Source organism: Schistosoma haematobium, chromosome ZW, assembly GCF_000699445.3.
Source record: "Schistosoma haematobium chromosome ZW, whole genome shotgun sequence".
Classification (NCBI taxonomy): Eukaryota; Metazoa; Platyhelminthes; class Trematoda; order Strigeidida; family Schistosomatidae; genus Schistosoma; species Schistosoma haematobium.
Window position 1 is genome coordinate 84,965,205 of NC_067195.1, and position 23,276 is coordinate 84,988,480.

The 23,276-nt window shown below is 36.2% G+C and overlaps 1 protein-coding gene across 1 annotated transcript in view; it reads right to left on the bottom strand.

The window, feature by feature from the left end:
* The window catches only part of MS3_00010514 (uncharacterized protein), a gene marked incomplete at its 5' end in the record, with an annotated part of 131,838 nt that overhangs the window by 63,466 nt on the left and 45,096 nt on the right, over positions 1-23,276 (bottom strand). Inside the window, 9 exons of the mRNA XM_051218890.1 lie at positions 1,308-1,748; positions 3,498-4,030; positions 5,446-5,796; positions 8,597-9,245; positions 10,431-10,814; positions 12,306-12,599; positions 13,818-13,983; positions 16,379-16,584; positions 21,810-22,216. Of these exons, the coding sequence (XP_051072719.1) occupies positions 1,308-1,748; positions 3,498-4,030; positions 5,446-5,796; positions 8,597-9,245; positions 10,431-10,814; positions 12,306-12,599; positions 13,818-13,983; positions 16,379-16,584; positions 21,810-22,216 (3,431 nt within the window). The remainder of the gene's footprint in view (positions 1-1,307; positions 1,749-3,497; positions 4,031-5,445; positions 5,797-8,596; positions 9,246-10,430; positions 10,815-12,305; positions 12,600-13,817; positions 13,984-16,378; positions 16,585-21,809; positions 22,217-23,276) is intronic.

Genomic DNA, 23,276 nt, shown 5'->3' on the forward strand with positions numbered 1-23,276 from the left:
TGATGTCAGTTCATGATGAAAACCCTAAATCTAATTCCTAACCCTAACTATCAACTGTAAACTTACTTACTTACGATCGTTACTCCTCGTGGAGGAGCATAGACCACCCACCAGCACTCTTCATCCAACCCTGTCCTGGGCAATCCTTCACAACTCTTTCCAGTTGTTATTCATCCTTTTCATATCTGAATCTATTTCCTGACGTTTTCTCTGGCTTTCCACTTTTCCGCTACCATTCAGGATTCCATGTTAGGGCTTGTCTCATGATGAAGTTTGGTGATTTGCGTAATGTATGTCCTATCCATTTCCATCGGCTTTTCTTAATTTCCTCTTCAGTAGGAAGCTGGTTTGTTCACTCCCACAGTAGGCAGTTGCTAATGGTATCCGGTGAATGTATGTTGAGTACTTTGCGTAGAAAAATATTTATAAATACTTGTACCTTCTTGATGATGGTTGTAGTAGTTCTAAAATTTTCAGCTCCGTACAGTAGAGGTGACTGTGTTGATGTTCGTATTGAAGATTGTGACTTTGATATTGGTTGACAGACAGTTGTTTTGAGTTTCATATGTTCTTCAATTGTAGGAATGCTGTCCTTGGTTTTCCAATCCTCGCTTTTACATTTGCATCAAATCCTCCTTGTTCATCGATGATGCTTCCTAGATACGTGAAAGATTCCACAATTTTCGCCTGTAAATAATAATCTTAATTCCTCACAGTGGTTTATAGTACTGAATTAATCATAATATGTACATGGATATTTACCAGAGCAAAACATGGCACAAGTCCATGAAGTCACTGACAAGTGGACAGAGTGAGTCATGTTGGTAGGTGTAGACTACCTAGTTGGCGACCGCGAGATGATAGAAACCGATGGTTAGAGACCTAGAATGACATGGCTCAAAATCGTTTGCAATGGTGCAGGTGCATCCACTGTTTGTGTTCTCCCAAATTCTAATCACCTGAATCCTCCTTGTCTCTTTTTCCTCTTTCCAAATTTATTTAACTGGATTACAGTCCTTGAATAACGTCTTCAAATCGTAATCTTTCCGATTACTGCTTATACTCTTACCGCCTCTACCACTACGGGATTTGAATGAACAACTGCATCTCTGTGCTAATGTGGTATGGGAACTCGAACTGATATACGTACGTACGTACTTACGTACGAAGTTCTACGTTGTTACTAAGTGACTGTAAATGGAGATTCTCATGATCTTTTTATTATCATCTCTCTTCAAAATTGTTCATAAATGATAATCTTATCAATACAAATTGATTAATACACAAATATAATCCATAAATCTTACCTGAAAATATTCATTCATTATTATTATTTCATTAGAATTCATGAATGAAAATTTCTCTAATCCATGTAAAATTAAACCGAATGAACGATTTAATAATTTTTTAGAACATAAATGACGATTAGAATAATAAGTTTTAAGATCAATATCTGAATTACAATTTGTTATACATAGAAATGGTAATGTTGGTAATAATAATCCTATAGCAAATGAACGTATTCTTGATAATTGATATGGTATAATTCTATGCAATTGTGTAGTATTAGTAGTATTATTAGTAGTATTAGTAGTTGGATGATGATCATGATGATGATGATGTAATGTTGTTACAGGAATAGACCAATCAAAATAAATAGATTGACTGAAATTTGTTGATAATTGTTCATATTTTTTTATCCATTTATTAGCTTCAAAATGTAACCAAACACAGTAACCGGTAAGAGCCTTTAATGAGAAGATAAAATAATTAACAGTGAACAGATACATGAATAAAATTTTTGAATTCATGAATCAATTGCAGCTAGACTATCATGGAAAATCTGGCAGTATTGGTCGGCCGTTTCATCCTATTATGGGACTCCTTAATAATGAGCGATTGTGCATATGCTCATTAGTGACTGGCGTCAAGATGTATATTATGGAGTTCTAGTGAGAAGTAGTGAATAGTGGAGTTCAGTCAGGTCTGTTGTGAGTCAGTGACTCATTGAAGACAATGGTGACGGTGGCGCAATTTCGTGGATTGGTTGAAGTTAGACATTAACATCGCTGGACGCCGGCCAGCTCAGTGGTCTAGAGGCTAAGTGCTCGTGCGCGAGACTGATAGGTCCTGGGTTCGAATCTCGTGAGGCGAAATCGTGGATGCGCACTACCCAGGAGACCCATACTAGGACGAAACAGCCGTCCAGTGCTTCCAGGTATTTCATGGTGGTCTAGCTTCAGTTGAAACATGAATTCAATTATTAAATTAATATAATATCCACGAAACCCATCCCAGATGTATATATTTTGCATTATCTCTTATCCAAATTAGTGAACACTTCTAAATGTCATATGTGCTGTATGCATTTTGGTATGCTTTAAAACTGACAACTAAAAGGCTATTATGCATAGGAGTACAGTTGACTACTACGTACAATGATTTGAGATTAGGATCCAAAATGAATTTTAAACCGATTAGAGTTGTTCTACCTTTCTTCCCTATCAATTAATGGGTGTCCATGAACATATGAAAACTTTTAAGCTCAAGAGGAATATGATGATGGCATTAGTGCGATGTTAAAGCGTATGTATAGAATCAAGTGACTTCATCTTTCACTAACGGAAAGTTTGGTTGCATATAATATATCCACGATAGCTATTTAACGCTTTCAACTCAAAGATACACTAATGAATTCTCCCCTGAGTAGACAGCATAATGTAAATAATTCAAGAACTTTCATTAGATGCTTCCAACAACTTAACATATAAACATCGTGTGAGTAGAATTGTGATCCTAAAAATAACGACCACATTGTAACTTTGTCGATATAGTTCAATCAGATACGAAATTAATTAGTATGTTTCATTCTTAAAGAAATCCAATCACAGAATAGATAACTCTGATCGTGTTCCAACCAGTTTAGCTCAATTCAGTCATAGTGATAGGTGAACCAGACTATCACTTAAAACCACCAGATTTGGTGGTGATAAATCAACATTTATAAATATGATGAAAATAAAATTATTCATAATCAAAGTACATTTGTTTACAACTGGCTTTGAGCAATACTGTTCAAGCAAAATTTTTGATACCCATGCAACGGCGAGACTATAATTTATGGACGAACTAATCACGTATAAGATAACAGGTCTTGGATTTTGGCGCGAAATTCATTCATCCATTTGGCTGAATAGATTTTTGGCATTACAACTGATGTCGATTCGTGATGAAAACCCAAAATCTAATTCCTAACCTTAACGATCAACTGCAAATCCTAATTTTAATTCCCCATACAGGTTTATAACCATCATTTGGTCTTAGTTATAAGGTGAACACTCTCAAGGTCAGTTCAGGGTCGCTCAAATCTCGTCCATAAATTATAGTCTCACTCATGCAACTTCGATAACTGATATAGAACAAATTGAAACTTAAGTGTCACAGTTCCACAATGAATTCTCATTATTACAATATGAAATAATACAATAAATACTTACACATTCACGTTGAGATAAATATGGATGTCGAATTAAACTATAAATCAACCATAAAGGTGGTCGAATTGAAGTAGAACAATGTGATGCAATTAATGAATTACTATTAACATGATCCAATAATAAAGGATAAGTTGATTTCAATTTATATAGATTCCAATCATTTGAATGTGAAATATTTTTTGTGAAAACATGAATAAATCCTTCATGTTTATCCCCCTGCTCCTCCTCCTCGTCGTCGTCGTCGACGCCGTCCTTCTCCTCCTTCTTCTTCTCTCCATCCATCTCATTATTGTTATTGAATTTGATTATATTTCGTTTCAGCTTATCTTTGAAAAAAACTTTTGATAATAATTCAATTGGAAAATGTCTATACCAAACATGATCTAAACAATGAATTAAATGTTGAGAAAATATACTATTTTGTTCAATACGTAATTGAACACAATTTAATATATATTTATTAGTAGTATAATCAGTTTCAATGAAATTATTTAATTCTTCTTGAATATGTTTTGTAGGAATAGATTCATTATCTATAATGTAAAGAAAGAAAAAAAAGAAAAGAAAACTAGAATAGGATGAAAAAATTAGTAAAACAACGTCAGGACAAGAGATTTTGTAGAACAATCAAAACATTTTGAGTGATCTACCATATACCTTTATGATTTTCGAAAAAAGTTCGATCCCAACTTCTACATACAGATGAAGCCATAAGAATTTATATATTTAACCCCAATTTATGTGTATAGAAGAAATTCGTGACCACCCCCCAATCCCTTTCATGGCCGGATATAACTTAAACGCCCTTTTTTAATGATTATTATTTTCAATAGTTGAAATCATGAGTCAATTGAAGATAGAGCACAATGGAAAACCTGGAAGCACTGGATGACCGTTTCATCCTTATGCTGATAGGTCCTGGGTTCGAATTTCGTGGAGGGCGGGATAGTCGATGTGCACTGCTGAGGAGCCCCATACTGGGACAAAACGACCGTCCAGTTCTTTCAGGTTTTCCATGGTAGTCTAGCTTCACATCCTGTATTTGCTTGCTCTTTTCGTTTGTATTCTTCATTATCTAATTATTTACACACTACTTATTACGTAATGATTTTAATGTTATGTGATAATCAAAACATAAAGTCATTTATTTCTATTTTGAAATTTATGTGTCCCTTCAATTGATGAAGTCTCAAAACAGAATGATAAGTTAATTGTATTCTGAAAATCTCAATGTTCTTTTCATTATTGAACATTTAAGACCAAAGAGAATTGAATTTTTTATGAACGAAACTAGGTTAGAAGTGTTTTTCTCAATATCTACAATTGATTGATTGATGAGTAGTTATCGGTATCATGTTAGTTGTCACGGTACCATGGAACTAAGTTTCATGTGAGCTGGTACTCATCAGCAAGAAATCCTTGTAAACCTAAGTGAATTCATGAACTTTTCAGAACGTTAAAGCTCAACATCCAGCTTCACAGTCTTAAAAGTTATCACTAAGTTATTCAGATAATCACTGACTTCCTGTAGGACTAAGCTATTTACAATCGATTATACACTGAGAGTAGTGGTTTGCTTAGAACTATGAAATCATTTATCAATACTATATTCTCCCCATGTTTTAAATATTATTCTTTTTAGTATATTTAGCATGCAGTTAGCAATGGAGTACAAAATTTGTGTTTCATTTTAATTAGGACTCATGAGTTGAATATTCCTGCTTCCCATTACCTTTCACTCTAAACATACAATGCATCCTACATTGAGCTAATGAGGTGAAATAACCGATAAGTTATTTAACCAATCACACACAAACTTGTTACACTACCCAGTATCAAGGTAATTAGCTTAGAATTCATGAATATTAATAGAGATTGGTTAACAGTTATTAAGTGATTAATAAATTATAAATGAATAATTAAAGATAAACAACCAAAACTAACTAACCTTTACATATATGACATACATCCTTTTCTACATTTATTAGATCAACACTACTAACCGGTAAAGATGATATACTTACACCGGAATCTGAAATAACCATTGGATACTTTATAGATTCAATCATGTTCAATTGGTATCCTTCATTACTTAACAATTGTTCTTTTTGTTGTTGTTTCGATGTAGATGATGATAATGATGACAATGATTGACAGTGATTAGATTGAATTTCTGCTGCTTTAATTTGATTCTCTTCAGTATTACTTAAATTTTGTGTTTGTATTCGAGTTATATCATATGATGTAGAAGAATCAATTAAAAGTTTAGATGAATTTTTTTCAAATGAAGTTTGATTAACTTAAACAAACGAAAGAAAAGATTACAATACCAAGTTTATTATTTGAAATATATGCAGAAGTGAATATTTAGTAGAGATAATACAATCTGAAAGGATTTCGTGGAGATTTAAGTAATTTTATAATTGAATTCATGAGTCGTTTGAAGCTAGACCACCATGAAAAATCCGGAAGTAATGGACAGCCGTTTCGTCCCAGTACGGGACCAGGTCTGTTGTGAGATTGTAATTCACTGATGACGATGGTGGACGGTGGCGCAATTTCGTGGATTGGTTGAAGTTAGACATTAACATCGTTGGATGCCGGCCAGCTCAGTGGTCTAGAGGCTAAGTGCTCGCGTGCGAGAATGATAGGTCCTGGGTTCAAATCTCGTGAGGCGAAATCGTGGATGTGCACTACTGAGGAGTCCTATACTAGGACGAAACAGCCGTCCAGTGCTTCCAGGTATTCCATGGTGGTCTAGCTTCAATTGATTCATGAATTCAACCATAAAATAACACAATCTGTTAAACTAAAGTTATTCGAGTATTTTTCAATGTTCAATAAGTTTGCAGAATTCGGTATCTTTAGATATGTTCCGTTCATTTAGTAGGTGAATACTAAATTTGGGAGTACAATTTTCACTGAACATTTCATATACATATATATATACATCTGCTATGAACAAGTCAGTTTAGTGCATCTAAACACACAAAAATATACTGAAAATTAAGATTGTAAGTGAAACCTCCAGCAATAATTACACTCTTTTATGCACTACTACTCATTCACAAAAAAAACAGAAAAGTGTCCAAAAGTGAAGGATACAGTACACTTAAGAAAACGATGAGAAAAGCCTGAATAATCACAACCATTTGTTCCTACCATTAACCAGAGTTCGATAGTGAATGAAAAATGTAATTGTGGTAATGACAAAATAGAATGGTGGTCGATGAAAATAATAACTAATGACTACGTACGATAGCGAATTATTATTGACACAAGCCCTTAAAGACAAGACAACTAGCAAAACGAACAGGTTCTTCTAAAATCTAATATGTTTCTTTAAGAATTATCAACTGAACAATAAATATGATTGGATATCATAAGTAACTAGATATTTTGTAAGTCATTTACAGTCTAATGACTATCAGGCTTGATTCGCACTCATTTCACAAGGTTTACTATTATAGAAACACTTAAATACAAGATACTGTCTGGAAATACCTAAAATCAAGATTTTTTGTTATTTTTAATCGATGAAGTAAAAATGTATGTAATGCCAACTAAGATTTTTACTATCAGTCAGTCAGTTAGCTACAACGTGGGACCAGGCACATATATGCATCAGTCCAAGATGCCATTTTTCATTAGCACAACAACATGAACACCGAATTCATAAAAGTAGTTAATTCAGTGGTGGTAATATATAAAAGAAAGATTGCTTATAAGGATATAGTACAGGAAGAAAGAATGAGTACGTAGAAAGAAAGATATGAAGTGATTTTAATCTCTTAGTTTAAGGAAAGACATAGAGTGTATACACCTACACCATTGTGATCGATTCTGAGGTATGTCGCCCACAGTCTCCAACCATTTGTTGCGGTAGTCACGCGAAACCCAACCAAGTAGTTTGCATCTATAAACATGGCTCAGTCTAGAAGTTAGTGACTTCTACTGTAATATGATTTGAATAAACTTATAAGACAATTTATTCTATCATCGGGTTAATCAACATAAATCATTCACTTGTTATTGTATTATATATACGTATTAGGCTGATCTAAAATGTAATTAAATATTTGCATTCTAATTAGAAATACAACAAATTGCATTACAGAGCTATACATTATATATTATTGATTTAATTACGTTTCTAACTACATTTATTGTATGTCTTTTTCTTGTCTTAAACGGATTTGAAGTTGTTCTTTTTGTTATTCTTTCATACATAATGGAACACTTAAATGAACAATCTTGATGTTTGTATTTAAATGAACTTTGTACTACATAATAAATTAAAAAGTGGTAACTTTAGTATAGTAATTAATACATTCAAAATACATGTACGTGTGACTCGGTTGGTAAGTGTAAGACAGTCAATCAGCTACAACATAGGACCGGGCATATATGTGCATTGATCCAAGTTACCATACCTCATTAACACAACAAGATGGACACCGGATTCATAGAAATAGTTAATTCAATAGTGGTAATATATAAAAGAAAGATTGCAATAAGGATATAGTACAGGAAGAAAGAAATAGTAGGTAGAAAGATATGAAGCGATTTTAATCTCACAGTCTAAGGGACAATAGAGGGTGTATATATACACCTACGCTAACCGTTGTTGCTACCTTGACATGGTGGTCGGGCTTGCCTATCGTGTTGAACCAATCGAGCTAAACGGGCTGGGACAACCGTTTCTCAAGGTTCTAAAATTACGGACAGGTCGGTTGAAGAGCGGTAAGACTAAAAGCAGCACACCAAGGTCTGAGGGCGAAGTCGTACTACTGACTGTACAGAGGTGTGACGGCAGCCAAGTTTTTTCTACAGACAACCAGCATAACAGCGATGCTGCTTTCCTACAAGGAGGGGTGGGATTAGAAAAGGTCGACCCTTGAAATGCACACCTCGCCTTATCCCACGGATATCCGTTTGTGGCGGTAAGGTCTCAACAAGTACGGAGCTAACCTCCAGAAGAACCCTCCCACGGTGTGAGCAACCGGCCTCATACGTCTAACAGCACTCAAGACCACTGATGAGTGTAAATTGGAATAAAACTAGTAACTTGACTGAAAAAAAAAACGAAATAAACATACGTTCACATTTGCCTTCAGTACTGTTATCACTATTATCTATCACTTTATTATGATTAAATGATAAGTATTCCCAAATTTTTAAACGTTCCGTATAATTTAAACACTTTCGTGTAATTTTATGCCAAAATAAATAATCATTATCTAATGTTGATAATGATATTTGTGATGTAGACATGGATAATGGTGATGTTGATGTTGACACTTTAGTTTCTAACTCATCATTATGTATAAATAATTGATGATTAATATTACCCTTATGATCGGGATCATCATCATCGTCATCATGATCGTTATTATAATCTGACATAGTATAAAATACTTGTTCAGCTGCAGATAAATACATATTAGCATCTAAATTAATAATTAAACGACATAAATTCAATAGACATAATCGTTTTGCACAATAAAATGAATGAATATAATCAGTATTATTATTATTATTATTATTATACAATGACTGTCTATGTATTGATTCCAAGGTTGCTCCAGTTTTACTCGGCCCATTTGTCACTACAGATAATGAAAGACGATTTATCAGACAATTCATCAATGAAGTAATTGGCCACTGCTGTGTTATAAATCTCAAATGTTCATGATTCATTAATGTTCTTTGTATTGAATGATGATTATCATTTTCTAGGAACAATTCCTGTGAAAAAAATGAAGCGTAAACAAAACGAAAGAAATTTTGAGAAATTACAAGAACAACAAACAATACATTCAATCTTGATAGGAGCGACTATGTCCATTGGGGTTTTCAGTTGATCTATGATAATTGCGGGTTCAGATCCCGCCGTGAGTGTGAATTTGCCCCCAAATGCCCTGGTAAGGCAGAGAGTGAGGAGAGTTAGCCCTCTTCTCGAAGGGCTCTTACATGACCTCGTGCATACAAACACTACCAGGAAAGTCCTACTCACTGCCTTCTCGCGACGACACTGTTGTTTACGAAACTGAAAGGATGAAAAACGAATATCCGATGCTTTAATGGGGTTGGTGGATACGGAGGATCTACCTAGAGGAGTAGGAAAACCCTGATTCCAAACTAATGGTGCACATGGGCTTCAGTTTCCTGAAAGAATAAATGGCGTACAATGAAATCGTTGATCACCGGCTAACATGAGAATGCATCTACTAACGTTGCTCCACTACCTTGTGGATTAAACCTTTAGGTTGAAGGCTCTGGAGGTGTCTCCCTAAGTAAACCACCTACTTCGGTTTTGAGCACCCGGGCAGTATCCCAGCCGTCACATAAACCGAATGATTTATGTGATGCATACCTTTTTGATACCTCCTTGTAACGATATTAATGTGTTTAAATAAATAAATAAAAACGGCGTCTGGATATCGCTAGCACACGAACACGATAAAGTGGAAGAAAGACCAAATACTCAAGCTCAGTATATGTAGTAACAGAAACATGACATTGAGGTACACAATAAACCAATACTGAAAGTGGTAAAAACCAATCATTATAGAGTAAACATCGTTTTAAAAAAATTAACTAGAAAAATCCACACGACTTCCAAATTATTACCAATTTTCTAATATATAAGTCGAATTGATCTTCATAAAACAACCACTGAACAGTAGGAAGTGGAGAATATCTATTTCATTCTAGTCTATAATTCCTCAAAAATGTCCACCCATCCTTCAAGGATAGTGAAACCTTAAGGTCTCACAACTCAGTTGTTTAAGAATATTATACTAGGATGAAACAACGTCTTAATTTTTTAATGCTTGTCTTACAAACATTGATCTGAGATATAAATGACCAAATTCATCAATCTCCACAAACCATTAATAATAGTCATTATTATATTCAAATCAAACTAACTCGAAATCCAGTCCACATTGCCATAATCAATTGCCATTTATCTAATATAGACAAATTATATAATTTGATAATGATTATAGTTGAGTTTGATAATTCATTAATATTCATTAATAATTCAAATATTCCAGGTATTAAACCATAATTAAATAAAATTGATTTCTTTGATGATTTAGAAAGATCAGTTGAATTATGAGTACCAAATCCAGATTGTTGTTGTTGTTGTTGTTTCAATGAAGGATACCAGAATGATTGTGAACCGAATAAGATAAGACAGCGTAATAAACTTGGATTGATCAATAAATGTGCAATGGATGATGTATGGTTCATAGATTTTTTACATAAAATATTTACAGGAAATGTCAATATGATTTCATTTAGTAAAACCTATAAATGTAAAAAAGATTATGTGAAATCTGGGGATAAAAGATTAAAAATTAACAAAAAGAAATAATAAAATGGGGGGGGTGGAGATTGTAGTGATTTTAGTAGCTGAAGCCATGAGTCGATCTAAGCTAAACCATTATTGAAAACTTGGAAGCAATCAACGGCCGTCTCTTCCTAGTATAGGACTCCTCAGTAGTACGCGTCCACGTTCATGCATGCGGGACTCAACTATTAAAGTCACTACAATCTGATATTATTCGTCATATGTCCACTAGTGACTGGGTTCGAGACACATTTCCTGCAGTTCTAATGAGAATTCATGACCAGTGGAATCCAATCCATGTCGAGTTGAGACAGGTATCTATCTCAGACAATGGATGAATAATTATGCAAGATTATGGAGCGACTGAAGGTAGACATTACCACAGTCCGATGCCGGATCAGTGGTCTAGAGGTTAAGTATTCGCGCACGAGGCCGAAGGACCTGAGTTCGATACCCGCCTGGGGAATCATGAGTGCCCACTGCTTAGGAGTCCTATACAAAGACTGAACGGCCGTCCAGTGCTTCCAGGTTTTTAATGGTAGTCTAGCTAGAATCGACTCATGTATTCAGCGATTTAAAAAAAAACAAATAAACTGGTTAAGTAATCAATAAACTATTAAATAATGGTACAATAACAAAGGAATGAAAGTTTTATATCAGCTGCAGAAATAGATAAATGAACATCTTAAGCTTGACATCCGAAATTTGTCCATCTACATTGAAATGCATTCAGAAGTAAAATGAACTAATTAGCTTTATTATTTTGTTTAAACTTTTCAACGTTCAGAACTAGGATTAAAAAAGACAAATTAAGACTTTGTATTCTACATGAAACTAGAATAGAAATCAATGTATCAGTTACATTTGTGAACCATTTATCGAACATAAGTTCCCAGTAGAGCTTCAGGATGGATTCTCATTAATTAGTGTATAATTATAATCGTGATATGTAATTTATGAGGTTGTAAGTGTCAGTTATAACTGAACGTAGAGACTAATACAATTGTAAGTCAACTCAAGTTGTCACGTTGTAGTGAAGGAGGACAAGTTGGTAACATAGAAAAAACATACTCTAATACTTAATTTGCGAAATGTTCATGAATTGTCCCGAATTTCATTGTTCCTGCATTTCCATACTAATTGCTTTCTATTCCCATTCTTCTCTTCTTGATCATCTCAATCTTCTGCTGCCAGACATTATATTCTTGACTCGAGTTATATACTACTTGTGTCAATATAAGTAGCACACACCATAACATCATATCAATAGTACAAAAGATGAAATTATTAAGAGGAATTTCAATCTGGAATGCAATAGTTGTCTTATATTCCATAGTTTCCAAGTTCATATCAAATCATGGTAAAGATATGTTTTTTGCAAAGGTAAACTTACATGAAATCCGAGCAAATAGTGTCTGAAGAAAAAAAACCCCGCTGAAACTACTTACTTTCATAATTTCATATGATTTAGATGAGATCATATTAAATTCTGGATGTTTGAATAGACGAGCTAATAGACAATGTCCAAAACTTAATGGAACTGGTTTACAATTTAGCTGATTATTACAATTTTGAAATAACCATAGTTTTTTATGTCGTCTTTCCATTGAATTCTCTAAACCAGGATGTGATAATGCTGGTGCATAAAATTTTGCATACATTATACTAGAATGATGTAACATTGTAAAGAGTAATTTTAGTCCATATGAAATCAAATTAGAACTGTGTGATTGACAGACAAGCTGTATAGATAAAAGAGAATTGTAGTAAATATAATAATAATAATAATAATAATAATAAGTAATGGATATTGATTATAATTAATACTTTAGAGACATTGTCCCCATTCACAACCTTATGCTCAATGGTGACTACTTTCTAAATGGATTCCTTCCTACCGACACTTCTGTTGAGAATCATGATCTTGATTATGTCAGCAAAGTCTATATTAAGGCACTATATAAACGAAGACATTGAATATGAACATTAAAAACCTTCAAGATTATAAAAACGTCTTTATAAAGCACGGTAATAAGTTTCATTATTATTACTATTACGGTTATACATAATTCTCTACCGTTATTTATATCTTCAGTGTTACCGTTAGCACTATAATCTCGACCTATTTGCAACTTACCTAGTAAATTTCATTTCTCATTCTTATGTAAATTAGATCGATAAACACCTACCATGTTGTCCACGTCGGACTGAATAAAAAATAGCCCATCAAAGTGTACCTCAGTTTAATTTACATACAGTGTGAACTTCAACATTGAGACAGAGATACGTTTAACTGATAAGTCACAAGCAGGACTGAACAAACGTCCTTTATCCCAATACTAACCAATATACAATCGGTTCAAGTTATAATAGGCTTAGGATCCATATATCATAAGAAAGGTTGATAAAAATTTGTACCTGAATATCAACAAGGGATGGTAAATGTTTTTGATGGAGTTCTGTTCTCTGAGCTGGATGGTTTGGTCGTGGAGTTTCCATCGTTCTTCTGAATAAAATCATCAGCACAAACTTCAGATAGAAATGAAGTGTTCGAATTTCTTCACATGTGGTTCACAGTTTGTCCTGTACAACTCAATGTGGATTGGTTCTTGTTGACCTTAAACTTGTCATTGTTTACTTCTTCGTTTTGGTTGTATCTCATATTGGTTTGATTTTTGTTTCTATATTTGTACATAATTTTCCTGAATACTTGATAAATTGGATCGATTTTAATGTGCTTGTTGATTGTTGATGAAAGCTTCATGACCAAACCATCCAGCTCAGAGAACAAAACCCTATCAAAATCATCCACCTGAGCTACGAATCTTCTTCATCATGAAAGATGTTTGTTAAATTATTATAAAGTACTTAAAAGTGATAATAATCGATTAACCTAGAAATTTTAAAATCAGTTATATGGGTGATAAAATATATGGTAAAAATATTCCACAAAAACTTACTTCACCAAGAAGGCAAATTGGCACTTCAATACCTCCATGGGGTTCAAAAACTGAATCAAAACTTTCCCGATAATAGTAGTTAACATAGTAAGATATTGATTGATTGTTATCAGGTGAATATATGCTCCTTAATAACCATAATCGCATTTTAGACGAATGAGCATAACTGATTAAATAGGAGGGTATAAAGAAAAAAGAATGAAGTTATAATCACTGGTGAGATCTAAACAATTAAATGAGAAGAAAATACATAGATATAGTTACATCTAGCAAACAATCATTCAAGACAGTTGAAATAAACTCGTTAGGACCCATGCTCTTAGGGTTTTCTTTAATTTGATAAGAGTTAGAAGACCAGTTAATAGGTAGATAATAAGTAACTGGAAAGCATTCACAGACCAGTTGAATTGTTTTCAATAGGAATAAACATATACGTATACTTTTGAAGGTGAAAGTGAATCTCGTAAAGATTAATTAACGAAATAACTTCAGCAACCCATCTTGAATAAATTCACAATTTTTTTGGACTTAATTTATTATTGAATAAATTCTTGAAGTTTGACTAAAAACGGGCACGGTGAAGTGAAGCAGTACTCAGTGATGAAAGTGTAAGATCCTCATGCTTTATTATAGGTTAATTAAGGTTGAAAAGAACTGTTGGATATGAGTCCAGTGGTTTAATGGTTGAGTGCTCGCTGTGACACCGAAATCTCAAGAGTTCAACTTCCAGTGAAGTCATAGATGAGCACTAGGGCGAACAATTTGTTCAGTGCTTCTAATTTTCAGTGATATCTCAACTGAGATCAATCATTTAAGAGCATTATATTACAAAAGCTTACCATCAAATTGAATGCCGGAGACTTTTCTCAGATCACTACTTAGTATTGTAGATCAAGTTTTTACGACTAAACTTAACCATAAGACAATACCTACAGAAGATTTCTTTTTTGATTGAGATTATGAACCGATTGATGTTAGCCCACCATTGGAAACCTGGGAGCACTAGACAGCTGCCCTCAGTGGTCCAGTAGGTAGGGCGTTCGTGCACGAGACTGAAGGCCCTGGGTTCGAATACCGCAAGCGGGATCGTGGATGCGCACTGCTGAGGAGTCCCATACTACGACGAAACGGCAGCCTAAAATTTATAGGTTTTCAGGTACCATCTAACATTGATCAGTTCATGATCTCAATGAATATTATCCAATAGCAGATGAATTTCAACGAAGTCATCATTTTTAAAAGTCTACAGACTGGTTTGAATCCTCTTTAATACTAGACCGATATTTAAGAAATAAACAGTTTGGATACATTAAAAGAGTACTTAAAATGAGAAAATTTCCATATACTACCAACATTTTACCAATTTTTGACTAAAAATGACTCCAGGTGTAAAGTCCTTAAAATAGTGATAATCATTTAGTGATATATACTGTTTGAACTAAATCTTGTAATCACTAACATTCATTAACACCCCGCCAGGAGCCCCTCTGGGGCTACTACCGGTCCTAAGCCCGGATAAAGGAGGAGGGTTGGACATGGGGTTAGCGACCCCATATCGTAAAAAACTAACTCGTTAAAAAAGCGCTAACCAGAAAAAAAATGATTCAAACCATTTAAACTCTGCCATGGGAGTCGGAGTGTCTTCATTTAGAAGAGTTATAACAAATCATGTTGAAAGCCGAGTTCCTTCGGAAGCCACGAGGCTGATGCCCCTTCTGAGCAACTACTTATTTAGGTACATTAACAAAGTATAGAAGTATTATACAGGAAACATATTCTCTCTTTATATTTGGAAAGTCCAATAGAGAGGGATGTTTCTTTGGAATTGAATAATGCCCGGAAGTACCTCATCGATTCGTTTACAAAATATTATTTTTTAAAAAAGTGGAAATTGATCGGTTCAAAAGTGTCAAGTAATACCTACACTGGTATAACTTGGTAACCGGTTTTAAAGATAATTTGATGGGTACAATGTTTAAAAGTTACGCAATTACTGTTATCAATAGTAATAATAATACTTATGATAATGAGTGTAGTATCAGTTACTATGTTCAGCCCACACAGCTTATTCTAGCCTTCGGAGTCACTTATGAACCTTGACTGTTTTTATATGGGCGTATGTTTGTGTACACTTCTTATCCTGTTCATCACATGTTTGTAACCTATTTTTATCTGATTATAAATATTGATAATCGTTTGATTAAACGGAGTTGGCTTACATGCCTTCTCCACTACGCATCTCTCTTCTATTCCCTTCGTCCCTCTGATTGCCTGCCCAGAACAATGAGTGTACGAGGTATATGTATTCGAAAATTCATTCTCGTATTTGACTTATTTTAATTCCGTTATTCAATAACTCGATGAATTAAGCCGATAGTTATATACGAAGATAGCCAGGATGTATATTTTGACAACAATCGATCATACGATTTAATTGGAGTCAGTCCCCGGGCCACTAAAATGGTGAGGCCGTCGACAATATCGTCTGATCTACTTGACGACAAAAAGAAGACCTCCACTAAAATAAAAACAATAATAGTATCCAACAAATTATAACTTACTCAATTTGTATTGTATTTTCATCAAATGATTTGTAATGTTGGCTAACATTGGAATTTAACAAGTATATGTCATGCACGTTATCGTTGTTCACTTCCGTTGTTAACGATTCATTATATTCAGCTTTATGGAATGATATTAGCGATTTTGGTAAAATGAATTGTACACAAGTTAGATTATGACTCAACAAAATAATGAATAAATGCTCCTTTAATTAAAAAAGAAAAAGAAGGCAAAAGGAAATGAATAAAAAGAATAAGGAGTAAAACACTCTAATAGTTTAGATCATGAATCAATTGAAGCTAGACTACAATGGAAAACCTGGAAGCACTTGACTGCTGTTTCGTCCTCGTATGGGACTCCTCAGCAGTGCACATCCACGACCGTTCTCGCGTGCGAACGCTTAACCTCTAGACCACTGAGCCGGCCAGCATCCAATGGTGTTAATGTCCAACTTCAACCAACCCACTAAACAGAGCGATACATCCACCATTGTCTTCAGTGTGTTACTATCTCACAACAGACCTAGTTAAACTACACTAGTCACTGTTTCTCACTAGAACTCCAGAAAATACCTCGTGAAGCCAATCACTTTTGAGCATATGTTGATTAACATCAAACGGGATTTTTGTGGATATTTATTAATGAAAATGATGAAACTAAACTATAGACTGATAACGTCGGATAAGCCATTCGAATTTCAATAGTTCCGTGTTGAACATCTTTTAAATTTCTGATAAGTGAAATGAAACCAGATAGATAGGAAATATATTCACTAGTTATTGAGAAGAGCATATGTGATGAATAGCGTTTGTTAACAGATGGGCGCCCTAGATAGTCACCACAAAAATACAAATCATTAGAAATAAAATACCAACGAAACAAATTCAGTAACAATAAGTAGCTCAGTGCCCACAAATGCTTTGATACGGCTGAGAGTAAAGAAAGTCAGCTCACCCTCTCGGAATGTTCTCATGTGGCCACGTGCATACAAACACTTCCACAGAAGTCCTACTTAATGCCTTCTCGAGGTATTACTATTGCTTACAAAATTAAAAGGACGAAAAGTGAATGCCCGGTGCTTTAATCCGGTTGTTGGATACGGAGGGTCCACCTAGGGGAGTTGGAAAACTCTCATTCCAAACGAATGATGCACATGGGCTCCAGTATCCTGAAGGAACAAATAGCGTATAAATCCAATGTTGGTCACCGGCTAACATGGGACTGCTTCTACTTACGTTGCTCCACTACCTTGTGGATAATATTTTTTGGTCGAATGCTCCGGAAGTGACCCATAAAGAAAACCACCTGCTTCGGTTTTGGGCACCTGGGAAATATCCTAGCCCTCACATAAATTGAAGGATTCATTTGGCGCATATCTGTTCAGTGCCTTCTTGTACCAATGTTTATGTGTTTAAATAAATAAACAATAGCTAGTAATTAAAATAACAATTATTACTATTATTAGTATTGATATTAGTGGCTTTATTCAGTATCATATGTCTAGTACAATAATGAATTTTCAGAGCTAAAGATTTCAACAAGTATCTTGTACAAAACAAAGACATGAAAAGATAACTACAAACATATATACATGAATTACGTAGATAAACTACCTAGAGTATAAGCTTTTATTAGGTCAACTCAAACAACCTCTTAATTACATAATATATTTGCAAGATAAAATATTGTAGAGCTTTTATACATTTGCTTGTTTGCATGGATTCCAATGTATTGACGTCTCGTTCTATCAGAAGAGAAAGATATGAATGAATTGGATGGTTAATATCTGATAACATAACACTAGCCAGAAGTTTGAAACATTTTAAGTGTCTATATTCAACCAAATTATTATTATTATTATTATTTACTAAATCACTATTCACCCTCTTTCATTCCTACTCTGTCTACACTTATTTTTTCGACTTATACAGCAGCTCGTCTTTGGTGGGAATTCGGCTCTATCTAAACGTTCTCGAGTCACTGTCGGGTTGAAAATTGTATGCTACCACCAAATAGGAATACTGAAGCAGTGCTTCTGAAACCACATGCACCATTCAAACTGGCTTCCTCCAACGTTCCCACACTTATGCAGGTCGGAAAACAGATAGGGCTGGCCATGTCTTTGGAAAGTCTTAATATCGACGTCTGCTGTCTATCCGAGACCCGTATTCAAGACTCTGGTGAAGTACTACAAATTCGCTCTCCATCTGTCGATTCAAAAAGCTTGTCTGACGTGCGTTTATCCGGGGACCCTGTGGCTTCTTCGTCTGTTCTTGCTGACGTCGGTGTCTCACTGAGCGCTAGAGCTGAGGCAGCACTAATCGGTTGGATCCCCATTAACGGTCGGTTATGTGCTGTTAGATTAGAAAGTTCCATCAAAGTGAGAAATCGGAGTGAGAAACGATGTATTTTCGTCATCTCCGCCTATGCCCCGACAGATTGTAGCCCGGATGCAATCAAGGATGAATTCTACCACCAGTTAACAGTTCTTCTCCAGAAAGTGCGTTCGACAGATATTGTAGTACTAGCCGGACACTTGAATGCTCAGATAACGGGGACCGTCTACTGCAACTGTGCACAGACCACAACCTGTTTCTGGCTAGTACTAACTTTCGGCACAGCCATCGCCAATGTGCCACTTGGCGTCCTCCCTCTGCATCTCAAGCCTGGACTCAGATTGATCACATCGCGATCAGCTACCGCTGGCGTGGTTGTGTACAAGACTGACGCTCCTTTTGGAGTACCTATCTGGACTCTGACCATGCCTTGGTCTGCGCCAATCTTACCTTACTTTTCAGTGGACAACGAAGTGACCGTCACCAACGGATTGATGTTGGCAAGCTGGTTGCAACTTCTGTTGCAAGTAAGTATCGAAACGTGTTAGTTTCTAGTCAAGGTATTATTCCACCGAAAAGTAGAGATGAGCATTGGTTGCAATTGCATGACGCCATGAAAATGGCGGGTACAGTCAGTTGTGGGTTTGCGAAACGTCCCGCTTTTAAGCACTGGGTTTCTTCAGGCTCCTTACAACTCCTCGAAGCCCGTCAGTCTACTCCGGATGACCGTGAGTTTGACTACAAACGAAGGATGTTACGTAAGGAAATTGGGCAAAGCTTGCGTAAGGACCGAGAGGCCTGGTGGTCGGAGCGTGTTAATGAGTTGGAAGCAGCAGCTGCATCTGGTAACTACCGGAAGCTCTTCCAACTCATCCGAGCCACTGGCAGCAAGAAGTCTGGTGTGAGCGAAACAATCCACGAGGATGATGGGATGCCAATCACTAACAATCATCGACGTCTTGGACGATCGACAGAATTCTTCGAAGGGCAGTTCAACTGGCCTGCTGCTCCGGCAACATCGATCACACTGTCCTGCCCTCCATGGCCGGTGACGACTGATCCACCAAATGAGACAAAAGTCTGCAAGGAACTCCAACTCTTGAGGCGTTACAAATAACCTGGCCCAGATGACTTATATCTGGCTTTTTTAAAGATGGTGGTGACTTTCTGACTAAGGAATTGACGACGTTGTTTACAAAGGTTTGGGAACTAGAGAGTGTACCAACGTCATGGAATGAGTCGATGGTCGTCCCTATCTTTAAAAAGGGTTCACGTCGTTCCTGTAACAACTATCGGGGGATAAGTCTACGTCCGATTGCGTCCAAGCTATTAGCTTCCGTCATACTTCGAGTTGTTCAAAACCCGAGAAAGATTGACTCGCGAGGAGCAGGCTGGGTTTCGTTCTGGTAGAGGATGTATTGATCATATCTTCACCCACCGCCAATTGTTAGAACACCATCATACTTATCAAAGGCCAACAATCGTAGTGTTTCTTGACATCAGGGCTGCCTTCGATTCGTTGGATAGGACTGTTCCCTGGGATTGTCTATTGAAGAAGGGTGTGCCTGATAAGTTTATTTACATCCTAAAAGCCCTATATACAAACACCTCAGGCAGAGTGAGGGCATACAACCACCTCTCTCCATTGTTCCATTAGAGCAGTGGGGTTAGACAGGGTTGCCCAATCTCACCATTCCTCTTCAACTTTGTCATCGATGACATTCTGGAAACAGCTCTGATGAATGTAAGTAATGGTGGTGTGGATCTGTTGCCTGGAGAAAGACTTCTCGACCTTGAGTATACGGATGATGATATTGTCTTACTGTGCGATAATGCCCAAGGCATGCAATCCGCAGTTAATCAGTTGGCAATCAGTGTCCGTAGGTATGGTATGTGCTTTGCACCTTCGAAATGCAAACTATTTCTACAAGACTGGCAGGATTCTAATCCTGTACTCACTCTGGATGGTGAGCAGATAGAAGTAGTTGAGAAGTTGTGTGTTTAGGTAGCTGCTTAAGTGCCGGTGGTGGAGTGAGTGATGAGATCAATGCACGTATAGTGAAAGCCAGAGTGGCTTATGCCAATCTGGGCCATCTTTGACGCCTTCGTGATGTTAGTCTGGCTGTAAAAGGTCGGATCTACAACGCGTCGGTGAGAGCAGTTCTGCTCTATGCTTGTGAAACCTGGCCTCTCCGAGTTGAGGACGTTAGAAGACTCTCTGTGTCCGATCGTCGTTGTCTTCGAATGATAGCTGAAATCGAATGGCAACACCATGTCAGTAATGCAGAGGTCCGGTATCGTGTGTTTGGGCATTGAGATGATAATGCAATTGGTGTCACCATCTTGAAACACCAACTTCGGTGGCTTGGACATGTTCTACGAATGTCGTCCCAGAGAATTCCACGTCGTGCATTATTTGCCGACTCTGGGACTGGTTGGAAGAAGTGGAGAGGTGGTCAGTATATGACATGGTGTCGTGGCATGAAAGAAAGCTGCAAAGGACTAGCTTGTGTTGGTACTTCACGACTCCCTGGTTGGGGTCTGAGAGATGGTGCTACACAGTGGCTAGAAACGTTATCAGATATGGCTCAGAATAGGAGCCAGTGGCGATCCTGCTGTAACCTTCTTTTACTTTCTTCGTAAAAAGTGGTTGTATCTTCCTTAACTGGAGGATCTCTTCCGATTGTACCTTTCCGTTCTCTGATTACTAGCACATTACCTTACACCAATCTCTTCGTTATTGTTCTTTTTTTAGCACTCCTTACCTTTTTTCTTTTTCCTTCTCTTTAAATTCTCATTGTTTTGTGTGGCGCATATACATTGGCGCTGTCTTGTACCAATATTTGTGTTCAAATAATAATAATAATAATAATAACATTCATAATGACCTTAAAAGATTCATTACACATTCTGCTAACTGACTTTAACAATCTTGACAACTCGGAAAAATGTCTTCTCAAAAAGTATGGAAACAAAATGATGAGGAACAGTAAAGAGAATAATAAGCATGAGTTTAAAATAGGATAAAATGGATATTCTGAATGGTTTAGTCAAAATCTGAAAACAGTTTAGAAAATTTGAAGAAATAACTTACTGAACAGTATGTTTTTAAGAATCTTAACCAAAATTCTGGATGGATTAAAGAATGAGCTCTTATTAATAATTGACTGATATAATCATAGTCATGATGATGATAATAATGATTACTTTTCAATGTTGAATCCTTTAATGCATATCTACGTATAAATGCATGAAGTATACAATCAGCTGAATTTCGATAGTATGCACTTGATTCAACTGAATCAAAATAACCATTGAATAATGGACCTAAAAGGCTAAGTGATAAAGCGACTGCTTTAACTGAATTGTTAAAATAATTTTCATTTTGATGGTCTGACTGTTGTGACATTTGTTCATGATGTTGTTTTGAAGATTTCTTTTTGCATTTGAAGACATAATCAGAAGATGATGATGAAAGTTTCTGCACACTAGAAGGTAAACCTAGGAGGAAAAGAAAAACCAGAAATAGAATCCAGATTATGTAGAACAGAATAAGTGATTTTCAGTCAGTCAGTAAAAACGTAGAACTTCGTACGTACGTACATCAGTTCGAGTTGTCACACCACCTTAGCACAGAGATGCAGTTGTCGATTCAAATCCCGTAGTGGTAGAGGTAGCAAGAGTATAAGCAGTAATAGGGAAGATTAGGGTTTGGAGATGTTATTTAAAGAGTATAATCCAGTGAAATAAATTTGGAAAGAGAAAAGATAAAGGGACATGAAGAATTCAGAAGATTAGAATCTGGGAGAACACAGAGAGTGGATGCACCTGCACCATTGCAAACGATTTTGAGCCATGTCATTCTAGGTCTCTAACCATCGGTTTCTATCATCTCGCGGTCCCCAACCAGCTAGTCTACACCTACCAACATGACTCACTCTGTGCACTTGTCAGTGACTTCATGCACTTGTGCCATGTTTTGGTCTGACCGCCCCTAGCTTTCTTCCAATCTACTCCTATACCATTGAACATAGCACGTCGAGGCAGTCGGTCGTTGGGCATACGTAACACGTGTCCCAGCCATCTCAACTGATGAAGTTTCACTACGTCATCAATTGATTTACCATCCTTACCTAGTACCCGTTTCCTAACAACTGCGTTACTTACTCGATGGTCCCAGGATATACGAGTAGTGTTTCGAAGACATCTATGATCAAATACTAGTAACCTTCGAATGTCTTCTACTCTTACCGGCCATGTTTCACTGTCATAAAGTAGGACGGGACGAACTGCTGCACAGTAAACACGTCCTTTGGTTGATAGACGGATATCTCACCTACGCCATAAATGACGCAAGTTGACAAAAGCTAGTCGACCCTTCTGTATCCGTGCTGAGATTTCGTCACACACCAGACCATAAGGGCTGATGAGACTTCCAAGATAAGTGAAGCGGTCGACACACTCAACTACTTCACTCCCTATCACTAGTTCGGGTGTCGATGTGACCCAATCCTGAAGCAACATTTTGCATTTCGAGGGAGAGAATCGCATCCCGAACATG